General features: G+C 37.6%; 1 protein-coding gene across 2 annotated transcripts in view; it reads left to right on the top strand.

Moving 5' to 3' along the window:
• Kif4a (kinesin family member 4A) overlaps nucleotides 1–12,773 on the top strand; it is a 112,963-nt gene that overhangs the window by 14,363 nt on the left and 85,827 nt on the right. For both annotated transcript variants that reach the window (XM_060374384.1, XM_060374385.1), the window contains exons 5-6: nucleotides 493–659; nucleotides 871–965. In XM_060374384.1, the coding sequence (XP_060230367.1) occupies nucleotides 493–659; nucleotides 871–965 (262 nt within the window). The remainder of the gene's footprint in view (nucleotides 1–492; nucleotides 660–870; nucleotides 966–12,773) is intronic.

Below are 12,773 nucleotides of genomic sequence, written 5' to 3' on the forward strand. Positions count from 1 at the left end.
ATTCCAAGACAGTGACTTGTTTAAGTTCTCCTAGGTAAAGTACTGTGCCTAAAACTTGATATTTTTGGCTTCCTAAGTCAGTGAAAACTGCCATGCTGTTTCCTCTAGAAGAAAATGGAGTTTAAAATGGATTGACAATACAGGAAGGAAAAGGAACAAAGTGAAATGCCTTAGCAATTTGTGTTGACTTTCATTTGAGACTCCCTAGAAACCAGCTACTATCCAAGACCTAGAGACCTTGGCTAACTCCTCTATTATCTATTACTCCTTTTTCTCAACTTTGTAGGGAAGATTGGAGACCGTGGTTCTCAGACATCATCATAGAGTACCTAAGTTCTTTTCACAGCCCTTGTTGATACTGATATTTTCCTGGAATAAGAAGGCATTTTTCACTCACTAATCCTTGTATTTCTAATTTCCTTTCTCTAATCCCCAATTTGAAGTATTAGAAGAGTGACTCAAGGAAGCTTTTTTTTTTTCTCTTGAAATTAGATTGTGGGTCTCACAGAGAAGACAGTGCTAGTTGCTGCAGACCTTGTTTCGTGTCTAGAGCAGGGTAACAACTCCAGGAGTGTGGCCTCTACAGCTATGAACTCCCAGTCATCTCGATCTCATGCGATCTTTACGATCTCCATAGAACAAAGGAAGAAAAATGACAAGTAAGTTAGAGTGTCACAATTGTCATGTTCTGGGAAGGCTGAATGCCAGGCGGCTGCTTCGGTTGATTTGACATTCAGATATGAGCATGATAACTGTTAATAACCAATGGGACTACTGTCTTGAAAGAAATGAGAGCTGGCCAATCAACTCTGATAACTCAGCTACAAGCTTGTGTATTGTTTTCACTATGTCTTCCTGTTGTCATTACAGAAATAATAGCTTTCGCTCTAAGCTACATCTTGTAGACCTTGCTGGGTCTGAAAGACAAAAAAAAACCAAGGCTGAAGGGGATCGTCTGAGAGAAGGTGAGACAATTGAGGTCACAGTTCTCAGTGAAAACTTGCAATGCTTTTGGTGGTATTGTTGGTATTCTTAGTAATATCTATAGTTCAAATTTGAGATTACTTTCAGAAAGACTGAAAAATGCTTCTTTTCCTTTGCACTAATTCACAAATTCAGTTGTGAAATTTAAATTTCTCCCTTGGTTGGATTCCATCTGGTCCAGTAAATTTTAGTCTTAATTTACCTCCACCCACTTATAATCAAAATATTCCAGTTCTTTTGGTCCAAGTACCTACTGTCCCTTACAGATGTTGCCATGTGTAAATCTTATCAGTGTGGTTTCCACATCCTTGGTTCAAACTGCTTGTTAGAGAAGTGTTAACGCTGATGCTATTGGAAACCATCAAGCATGACCATTACCTAGTGACATGTATCAACTATTTCTTTGGCATCCAGCTTTTTTTTCTGAATGAGTTTTATATGTGCCTTTCTTATTTTTTGTTTTTTTTTTTTAATTTTTGGAATCAGATTAAATTTTTTTGTTTTAATTTTTACTAATTACACTTTATTCACTTTGTATCCACCCTATGGCTCCCCCTCTCCTCCCCTTCTCCTCTCCCTCCCCCTTCTCCACTCATGTCCCTCCCCAAGTCCACTGATAGGGGAGGTCTTCCTCCCCTTTCTTCTGATCCTTGTCTATCAGGTTTCGTCAGGAATGGCTGCATTGTCTTCCTCTGTGGCCTGGTAAGGGTGCTCCCTATCAGGGGGAGGTGATCAAAGAGCAGGCCAATCAGTTCATGTCAGAAATAGTCCCTGTTCCCATTAGTATGGAACCCACTTGGACACTGAACTGCCCTGGGCTAGATCTGTGAAGGGGTTCTAGGTTATTTCTATGAATGGTCCTTGGTTGGAGTATCAGTCTCAGAAAAGACCCCTGTGCCCAGATTTTTTTGCTTCTGTTGCTCTCCTTGTGGAGCTCATGTCCTCTCCATGTCTTACTATGTCCCCCTTCTTTCATAAGATTCCCTGCACTCTTTCCAAAGGTTGGCCATAAGTCTCAGCATCTGCTTTGATACCCTGCAGGGTAGAGCCTTTCAGAGGCCCTCTGTGGCAGGCTCCTATCCTGTTCCTGTTTTCTCCCTTTTCTGATGTCCATCCTCTTTGCCTTTCTGGATAGGGATTGAACATTTTAGCCAGAATTCTCCTTCTTGGTTAGTTTCTTTAGGTGTACAGATTTTAGAATGTTTATCCTATATTATATGCCTAATATCTACTTATGAGTGAGTATATACCCTGTGTGTCTTTCTGCTTCTGGGATACCTCACTGAGGATGGTCTTTTCCAGTTCCCATCATTTACCTGCAAATTTCATGATTTCCTTGTTTTTATTGCTGAGTAATATTCCATTGTGTAGATGTATCACAATTTCTGTATCCATTCCTCAACTGAGGGCACCTGGGTTGTTTCCAGCTTCTGACTATTACAAATAAAGCTGCTGCAAACATGGTTGAGCAAATGTCCTTACTGTGTACTTGAACATCTTTTGGATATATGCCCAGGAGTGGTATGGCTGGATCTTGAGATAGCACTATTCCTAGTTGACTGAGAAAGCGCTAGATTGCTTTCCAGAGTGGTTGTACAAGTTTACATTCCCACCAGCAGTGGAGGAGGGTTCCCCTTTCTCCACATCCTCTTCAGCAAGTGTAGTCACTTGAGTTTTTGATCTTAGCCATTCTGATGGGTGTAAGGTGAAATCTCAGGGTCGTTTTGACTTGTATTTCCCTGTTGCACTTTGAGCTTTAGCCTTCTTAATATAAATTTGAAGGCTCTTACCTTCCTTTTCTTTTTTCTTTTTTGATTTATACATTTTTTCAAATTTTGTTTATTTATTTATTAAAATTTATTAACTTTGTAACCCCACTGCAGCCCCCTCCCTTGTTTCCTCTCAGTTCTACCCACCCTCCATTTGACGAAAAAAGAAAAGAAGAGTCACCATTTTTTTAGGTGTTTACTTCTGAGTATTTTAGCGAGTGGAAGATTTACATAATTGAAATATAACTCACTATATTTAAAACTGTACATGTCAGTGGACTTCAGAGTTGTGCAGGCATCACAGCCCCATCTCAGAATATTTTATTACCCTAAATAGAAGCACTATAACCCACATAGTACCCATCCCCCATTCCTGTCTCTCTCTCTAGAGGAATTATATAATCTTTGGTGACTGGTGTGTTTCACTTAGCATGAGATTTGCAAGGTAAACTCACGTAGCATGTTAACTAGTACTTCATTGTTTTCTTTTTTCTTTTCTTTTCTTTTCTTTTTTTTCTTTTCTTTTCTTTTGAGACAGGGTTTCTCTGTGTAGCAAGAGATCTGCCTGCCTCTGCCTCCCAAGTACTGGGATTAAAGGCTTGTACCATTGTACCCGGTTTACTTTACTCTTTTTTATTGCTGAGTCATATTCAGTTGTATAGCTATACTGCATTTTCCCCTTCACCAATTTTCCAGTGTTGGCTCTTGTAAATATCGGTCTCTGAGTCTCTCATATAAAGTTTTCACAGAGACAAACCATTTTGTTTTGTTTTGAGAAAGGATCTTACTCTCTATTTCTGACTTACCTGGAATTCAATATGTAGGCCAGGCTAAGTTCTCATAGGGATCCACCTGTTTCCGCATCTTGAGTGCTGGAATTAAATGTGTGCACTAGCACACCTGACCTCAGACAAACTTTTAAATATATCTTTCGAATATACGTAGAAGTGAAATTGCTAGGTTATTTATTAACTCCGCTTTTACTTTCTTTTTTGTAAAGTTCTAAGTTTCAAGCCCTATAATTCAATCCTGAGTTACAGCTCCAGCTCTTTGTTGACTATTTCTCAAAGCATATAATTCATCAGCATAACTCATTTATGTTGTAGCATATATAAATGCTTCATTCCTTTTTATGGAAAATTAAATTTCATTTTATGGAAATAACACTTTTTATTGATGCATTCTTCCCTTGATGGATGTTTGATTGGTTTCTAGTTTTTGTTGGTTGTGATGACTATCTACAGGGTCTTGTCATTTGTGAAGAGAGAATTTTACTTCTTTCCAATCTGGGTGCTTTTATTTCTTAACTTCTTTTTCTTCCCTGTCTACTTGTCTTTGTAGAAGAAGGTTCAGTACATTATTTGATAGAAGTAGGAAGTGTGAATATTGTTACGTTCTTGATCTTGAGAGAAAAAAGTAACAGGTTTTTTCCATTAGGTGTATGTTTGCTGTGCATTTTTCACAGACACCTTCACCCATGTTGAGGAAGCACTCTCTCCTCATTGCTTTTTATCATATATGGGTATTTTCAAATGCTTTTCATCATGTTGACATAGTGACATCATTTTGTGCTTTTATACCTTCCTTGTTTTTGTTGTTGGTTGTTTGTTTTCAGTCCTGTTACTTTTGTGAGCTGCTTATGTGTAGTTGGTATTCCCTCACGTTTGCCATCCCAGAAAGTTCTGCTTACTTAGTTTAGTGATGGGCTTATGATTAGGCACACATTTCCTTAAATTCTTGGACTTAGAAATCTTCCATTATTTTCCAAGGGCTTTGTAGATGTAGAGAAGTATACCTTCCTCACTCGGGCACTTTACAACTCTGCTTTAGCATTTATTCATTCCTTGAGCAAATCTCAAATAATTTATTTTAATTAATTTTTTTATTTTTTTATATTAGTTACAGTTTATTAACTTTGTATCCCAGCTGTAGCCCCCCCTTCTTTCCTCCCAATCCTACCCTCATTTCCTCTCTGCCTTTTTTTAAAAAAATATTTTTAAATGTTCATGTTTTCTAAGATTTATTTATTATATATACAATGTTCTGCCTGCGCGCATACCTGCACTACAGAAGAGGGCACCAGATCTCATTACAGATGGTTGTGAGCCACCATGTGGTTGCTGGGAATCAAACTCGGGATCTCTGGAAGAGCAGCCAGTGTTCTTAACCTCTGAGCCATCTCTCCAGCCCCCTCAAATCTTATATATGTTTTCCTCCAATTATTTTGCCTTTCTTTGAATATTTAGAATTGGCTACTGTTGGAGTGATTTTTTTCCCTCTCTTTTTTAAGTTTATTGAGTTTACAAATAAACGTCATATATGTTCAAGATAGTGCATTGTTTTGGTAATATGAATTTATTGTGAAATAATTAGCTCAGTCAAGCCAATTAATATATATGTCTCTTCACAGTTGGTTTAATCATGATTCTATTGCTTTGAAGAGAACGCCATAACCAAGGCAACTCTTATAAAATAAACCATTTAATTGGGGGCTTGTTTACAGTTTCAAAAACTTGGTCCATTATCAGTATGGCAGGAAGCATGGTAGCTGAGTCCCACATTCTTATCCACTAGCAGAAAAAGACTGACTGACTCTGAGAGGCTGGGCTTGGCATGGACTATTGAGCCTACTGCCATTGACACACTTCCTCCAAAACAGCCACATTTCTAATCCATTCAAATATAAGAGATGATTAAAAAGAATAGCAAAGTAAACCTACTGCCATTGACACACTTCCTCCAAAACAGCCACATTTCTAATCCATTCAAATATAAGAGATGATTAAAAAGAATAGCAAAGTAAAAAATGAGACTGAAGCAAAAGGATTATAAGTTCTAGGCTAGACTCGTCCCATAGCAAGACTTTTAAGACTAGGGGTAGAGAGTAGTCTCGGCAGATGATAGAGAATTTGCTGCACAATCATGAGGATCACAGTTTGGATCTCAGCACTCTTGAAACAAACCAGACATCTTGTCAGTACCTGCAGTTCAAGAAGGGATAGAGACAGGAGTGCCATTGTAGCTTGCAGGCTCCCAGCCTAGTCGAGAAAGCGTGAGTCCCAGGTTCAGAAGAGACCTGCTTCCAAAGAATAGGCACAAAATGATAGATGAAGACACCTGATGCCCTCTTCTGGCCTCCATATCACACACGCACATATATCCAGATGCACACATATAAATAAATGAATCATTTTTTAAAAAGGCCGATTTTAGTTATTTTATCCAAAGAACACAGTTGTGCCGCATGCAGCAAAATGAAACCAAGTGGTGATTATATTAAACAAAATCAGTCAGAGAGAGAAAAATATTTTTTCTTATTATGGATCCTGGATTTTCTATAGACACATAAAATCTTTTGTATGCAATGCATGTCTGTGTGTGTTTGCGGGGGGCTGTATACATGTTGCACATGTGTGCACATGTGCATGCACGTTAAAAGTAGAACAATTCAATATATGAGCCTATAGGGGGCATTCTTATTCAAATCACCATATTTTGCTCCCTGACTCCATCGGCATGTAACTATATCACAGTGCAAAAATGCATTCAGTCCAACTTCAAAAGTCCCCTTACACTGTTTAAAAGTTCAAAGTCTCTTCTGAGATTCATTCAATCTCTTAACTGTAACCCTCTGTAAAATAAAAATCAAAAAGCAGATCACATACCATTTCCAAAAGGGAAGAAAGGGAGCATAGTGAAGAAATATTGAACCAAAGCAAGAACAAAAACCACAAGGGAGAACTCAAAATTCTGCATTTCTGTCTGATGTCAAAATGCTTTTCAGATCTCCCAACTCCTTTCATCTGTGTTGACTGCAGCATACTTCTTTCTTGGGCTGGTTCCATACCCTGTTAGCAGCTCTCTTTGGCAGTTATCCCACAACTGTGGCATCTCCAACATCTTGGGTTCTGCAAGGCAGTCCAGGCTTCAGCTTTACAGTTTCACTTAATGGCCTCTCTGGGCCTCCATGCAGGGACACCCTGAAACACCCCTGGCCTTGCTGGCTTTCCTTAGCCATGTAGAGAGATTCCACAACTACCAAAAGCGTGATAGGCAGCATTTCCATCCCACCCAAAAATTTCCTTCCCCCATTTTACCCCCATTCTACTTGAGAAATCAATTATTGTTTTCTGGCCCTATAGATTAATTTTGCAAGTTCTTCGACTTCTTATAAATGTGATGATATAGTATATGTGTGTCACCTGGCTTATTTTGCTTAATATATTTCTGTTGATGTTTTTGGTTTACTTTGCAGTGCTGACAACAGAACCCATGCCTTTTCACATGCTAGACAAGTGCTGTACTCCTGAGCTGTGTTCCTCAGCCCAGCATAATGTTTTTGAGGTTTAGGTATATTCTTGCTTTGATCAATGATTATTTCTTCTAGCCTGTAGCCTTGGATTTGACAATGATTTGACTTCTCTTATCTTGTTGAATTATTTCAAAGTTTGGCCATTATGAATAATGCTGTTCAGAAAATTGTGTATGCGCTTGTTTGTGAACGTGTTTTAATATCACTCTGGGCCATACTTAGGAATGCAAGAGGATAAATACATGCTTAAGAAAGTGAATAGCAGTTCTCTAACATACTTGGCACCATTTTACATCACCACTCTCTGAGAGTTCCCACTTTTTCACATCTTCATACTTCAAATTGTTTCATATAGTGTAATAGGTGTCATATGGTATACATTCTCATAATTTTAATTTGCATTTCCTAGATGGTGTTTGCTCGCTCCTTTTTATATACTTACTGTGGCTACTCTACATAGCTTTTTTCTTAAGTGTTTGCTCAGATCTTTTTGCCTTTTTCAGAACTTGATTTTTTTCCATCTTTTTGGTTAATGTTTTCTGAGTAAAGTTGTAAATATTATTTTCCAGATTGCCACTTACTTGTTTCTGTTTGGTTTTCATTTGCTTGTTTTTTCGTTTGTTTTGAGATAGGCTTTTGCTTTGTAGCTCAAGCTGTCCTGGAACTCACTATGTAGCCTGAGGTAACCTTGACTGTGGATCTTCCTGTCTTTGCCCTTGACTGCTAGATTATAGATGTGTACCATCACACTTGGTTCCTGCCTATTTTGTTTTGAATTTTTTGTATGTGTGTGTACATTTGTGTGTGTGTGTATATATATATATATATATATATATATATATATATATATACACATAAGTACATGCCACAATAGATATGTAAAGGTCAGAGGACAACTTTTTGGAATTTTTTTTTCCTCTCCTACAATGTGAGTTCTAGCGATCAAACTCAGAGCATAATGCTTGGTGGCAAGCACCTTTGTCCACCAAGCCATATTACTGACCTATCATATCTATTATTTTTCAAGATAGGGTTTCTCTGTGTAGCCCTGGCTGTCCTGGAACTTTCTGTAGACAAAGCTGTTCTCCATCTCAAAGATCCATCTGCCTCTGCCTCCGAGTGCTAGGATTAAAGGGGCAAGCCACCACCACCCAGCCCTATCATACCTCTTTTTAATGATGTCTTTTGTTGAACAAAAATACTCTTTTGGTGTGGTCCAAGCTGTCAAATTTTTCTTTAATGGCATACTGTTTTTTTTTTCCTATCCATTTTGCCTACTACAAAATCATTAAGTGTGTTCCTAACTGAAGTTTCATAGATTTAGTTTATTTTTAATTCTGTGCTCTGTCTTCAGTTTTGGCTTATAAAATGAGATAGGAACTGAGTGAGGGTCATTTTTTTTTTCCTTTACATAGATATTCTGTTCTTTAACCACTAATTATTGAAAATAGTTTCCTTAGGCAGAGAATGTTGCTGAGTGGTAGAATGCTTGCCTAGCATGCATGAGGACCTATGTTCAATATCCAGTACTACAAACAAACAAACAAAAAACCCTTACATGCAGGAGGAGGTAGTAAATGCAATAACATCTGGGCTAGAGACCAATATTTGAAAACTATGCAACTAGACAGTGAGAAAGCCAACACTACACAATAGCAAGGAACATTCACATTTTAAGGCCAAGAGTAAAGCAACCAAATAAAGACACTGAAGAGATAGAGGTTGGGATGGTACCTAGAATGTCTTTCTATACAAAACGGATTGTCATTTGTGGCAAATGCTTCATTGTTATTATATAATGAAAGCTGAGAAAAGGATAGATTTTTTTTTCCCACTGCGTTTTTTTAGGATTTTTGCCAAAGCAGTCTAAGGAATTAGGTCAGGTTACATTGGATTAAGAGACAGATTTAACTACTATTCTAAGTGTGTGCTGTCACATTTGTTAATTTCTCTATTCTTGTACCTTTTAGCAATAAGTACTGATACTCTGCCAATTTCTTAACTTAAATGGCTTCATTATGTATGTGTTTTCTGTAACTATTTTCTTCAATATTATGTTCTTGAAATTCATCCACTTAGTAATATACTTCTGCTCCAATACAGTTTTTATTAATTAGTCTTGATGGTTCTTTTTTGTATGAAATTGGTAAAAAGAAAATCACCTCTGCCAATATTTATTGCTTTTATTTTTCTTGCCTTTTTTTTTTATTCGTGGAGCAAGAAGGATGTTGAACAATATACCCTGGGTTTATAACGTTGTTCTTCTCATGGAAATCTAGTTTTCAAATTAAATTGGAATGGCTTTAATGTTTTATTATTTGGAATGATAAATGGTATTGGTTTTGGCAAATAGTATCAAATTGTTTTAGTTCTTTACTTTAGAATGTCTTTTTTAAAATATGTTATCTGCTTCCTTCAACTTCTTTAAGAAAAAACAAAACAAAACAAAAGTTGTGTGTTAGCATATTGCTTTTCCTCTCAGGCTTTTTAGTCCCTTGGGGATATAATTTTCCTTTGTTCGTTGAAGCTCAGTCATGCAGCTGGTTTGCCTTAGCAGGCATTTACATGGAAATGGCAACAGTGCTCTTTCTTTCAATGAACCAACACTTGGCATTAGACATGCCGTTGGTCAGCCTGGAGGAGGAGGTATTAGAAGTAAACAATCCTTCATCATTTTTCTCAGGCTCATACTCATGCATTCTCACTTTTATACCTGGTTCAAAAACTATTTGGCTGAAGTCAGTTAGATTTGGGAATATAGGCCATGGGGGATCCTTCATTTTTCCATTTTCCCCCCAAACACAAAGATTTAAAATAGATGCTATATTATTCCCAGAAATGTACAGCATAAGATTATTCCTTTTTCTATTAAGTATTGTTATTGATTTGCTGAATGAAAGTGCTGCCTCATGAACTGAATATACTTTTGTTTATAGATCATTTCTTTTCTTGTTGAATTGCCTTCTTCGGATATTATTCTCCAGTCAATAAGTGCTGAAATTTTCCATTACATTTATCCCTATTTTTTGTTTTGACTTAGACTATTTAAGTGACCATCAGATAAATTACAAATATATTACAGGAAGTTAACAAGTATGTAGTCCACTGAAGTGGACGTATGTGAAAATGCCCTGATGTCATTTGTACCATTTTAGTGAGTGTTTACAACGTGAAATACACATAATTAACACCCAGATAAAGAAATGATCAGAAGCATCCCAGAAGTTCCATTTGTGCTCTCCTCTATTCTCCTCAAAGGGTAACCACAGTCCAAACCTCTAATCCTACATAAATTCGTCAGTATGGAGTCCTTTGTGTCTGACATCTCGTACTTAGTATAAGGTTACCTGAGGAACTGCAGTATATCCAGCCTATTTTGAATTTCAGATAAATAACAATTGATTTTATATGAGCCATACTTATATTGAAAATGACGATTTGGGCTGGAGAGATGGCTCAGTGATTTAGAGCACCTGGCTGCTCTTCCAGAGGACCCAGGTTTGATTTCCAATACCCACATGGTAATTCGCAACTGTCTGTAATTTCGGTCCTAGGGTATGTGATGCCTTCTTCTGCCTTCTGGGCACTGCCTACACATGGTATACAGACATAAATGAAGGCCAAATATCCAAATGTAGTAATGAATCAATTAAATGTTATATAATTTATCTGCAATTCAAATTTAACTAGATATGCTGATGTTTTTCTAAATGCGGAGACTGTAATCCAAAATTATGCTTGTGACATTTATCTATACTACTGCATGCATTGTAGTTCATTCATTTTATATAGTATTCCACTAACAAGTGTAACACAATTTAGACTCAAATTCCTCAGAAACCTTCACACTGCTTAATCACACCTGTGGTTCCCTCTTGCTTTTATTTTTTTCATAAGATGGAGCATATATACATAGAAGTACATAAGTCATGATATAGGTTAACAGATAACTTTAATGTAAACACCCGTGAAACTATTACCTAGGGTGATTAGCAGAACATTCCCAAGCACTGCTGCATACCCCTGTCAGGTAATAATTCTTCCTTTCCCTCTCCTAGCAACCACATTCCTGATGTTTGTGATAGTAATTGCTTCCTCCACTCCCCTCCTTTCTTTTTCCCTTCATCTTCCCTTTCCTTTCTTCTTTACTTTCTTTTACCCTTCCCCCTCCCTTCCCCTTCTCCCTCTCCTTCCCCTTCCTTTCCATTCCTTTCCTTCCTTTTTCATTTTTGAAACACTCAATGCAAGTCGTTCTCATTGCCATTATACAACATCATAATAAACAATAAAGAGCTAGTGCACAAAAGTATACACGACTTCCTCTGTTTATTACCATGGAAATCAATTCAAAACAAAGCCCAGCATTTTACATTTATCATACTTAGGTCATCAAGCTTGTAAAGCAATTGCCTTTACCTACTGAACTATCTCACCCACCCTCCTTTGATTATTATTATTACTATCTTTGGATAATAACACTACCTGCATACATACCTCTAAATAACATTATTTATTTATTTCTATTTTAAGCCTTTATGTAAATATAATGTTTTTATTGCTCTACCTACTCAATACTGCATTTTAGAGCTAATCTGTGACATACAGGTATATTTTCTTCATTTTGTATATGATTCGACTGTAGAATTGTGCCACTTTTTGTTCTACATCTGATGCATATTTCAGATGTCCAGACTGTGGCTGTGACCAACAGCACCACACAAACTTTATGTATCTTCATGCATGTGTACAAAGCTTTTCTAGAGTAGATACCTGATATAAGTAGAACTGGACCAATCTTACCAGGCCACAGATGATGACAATGCAGCCACTCCTGATGAGATCTGATAGACTAAGATCAGAAAGAAGGAGAGGAGGACCTCCCCTATCAGTAGACTTGGGGAGGGGCATGCTTGAAGAAGAGGGAGGGAGGGTGGGGTTGGGAAGGGAGAAGGGAGGGGCTTATGGGGGGATACAAAGTGAATAAACTGTAATTAATAAAAAAATTAAAAAAAAAGAACAAAAACTGGAAAAAAAAGTAGACCTGCTAGGTCATCAGGTGCATATACTACAAACTATTTGAAACTCTGTATTCCAACGAAGGAGTCCTTTTTGTTCCACATTAACCAACCTTTTTTTGTCTGAAAAAAAAATTTGTGGTGTGTGTGTGTGTGTGTATGTTCATGTGTATAGATGCACACGCTGATGCACATGTGTGTGGAAAACAGAAGTCAGTCTCAGGAATCATCCGTTTGGTGCTATCCACTCTGGTTTTTGAGACAGGATCTCTCATTAATGCCTGGGGCTTGCCATTTAACCTAAACTTTCTGGCCTGCCTCCCCTCCCCATTATTGGGATTATAAGTATGCACGAGCACTCCTGCCTTTTTCCATGGGTGCTGGAGATTGAACTCAGGTCTCCATGTTTGCTAAACACTTCACTGACTAAGCTGTGCCCCCCACCCCTTGTCAGAAGTTTTCGTTTTTGCCAGTTGAGTAGGGGTGAACTTATGCTTCATTGTGGTTTTAATTTTAATCCCTCATGGCTATGGGTTTTGTTACACTTTCGTATGTCGCCTGGCTATATATATTTTGTTTTCTGTAAGATATCTGTTCAAGTATGCCTTTGGAAAATACTCACCATGTCGTTCAGTGTCATCGTAAATTCGCAGCACCCTGCCTCAGTCTCTGAAGACTGGCATGAGCTGTCAC

This window comes from Meriones unguiculatus, chromosome X, assembly GCF_030254825.1.
Source record: "Meriones unguiculatus strain TT.TT164.6M chromosome X, Bangor_MerUng_6.1, whole genome shotgun sequence".
Taxonomy (NCBI): Eukaryota; Metazoa; Chordata; class Mammalia; order Rodentia; family Muridae; genus Meriones; species Meriones unguiculatus.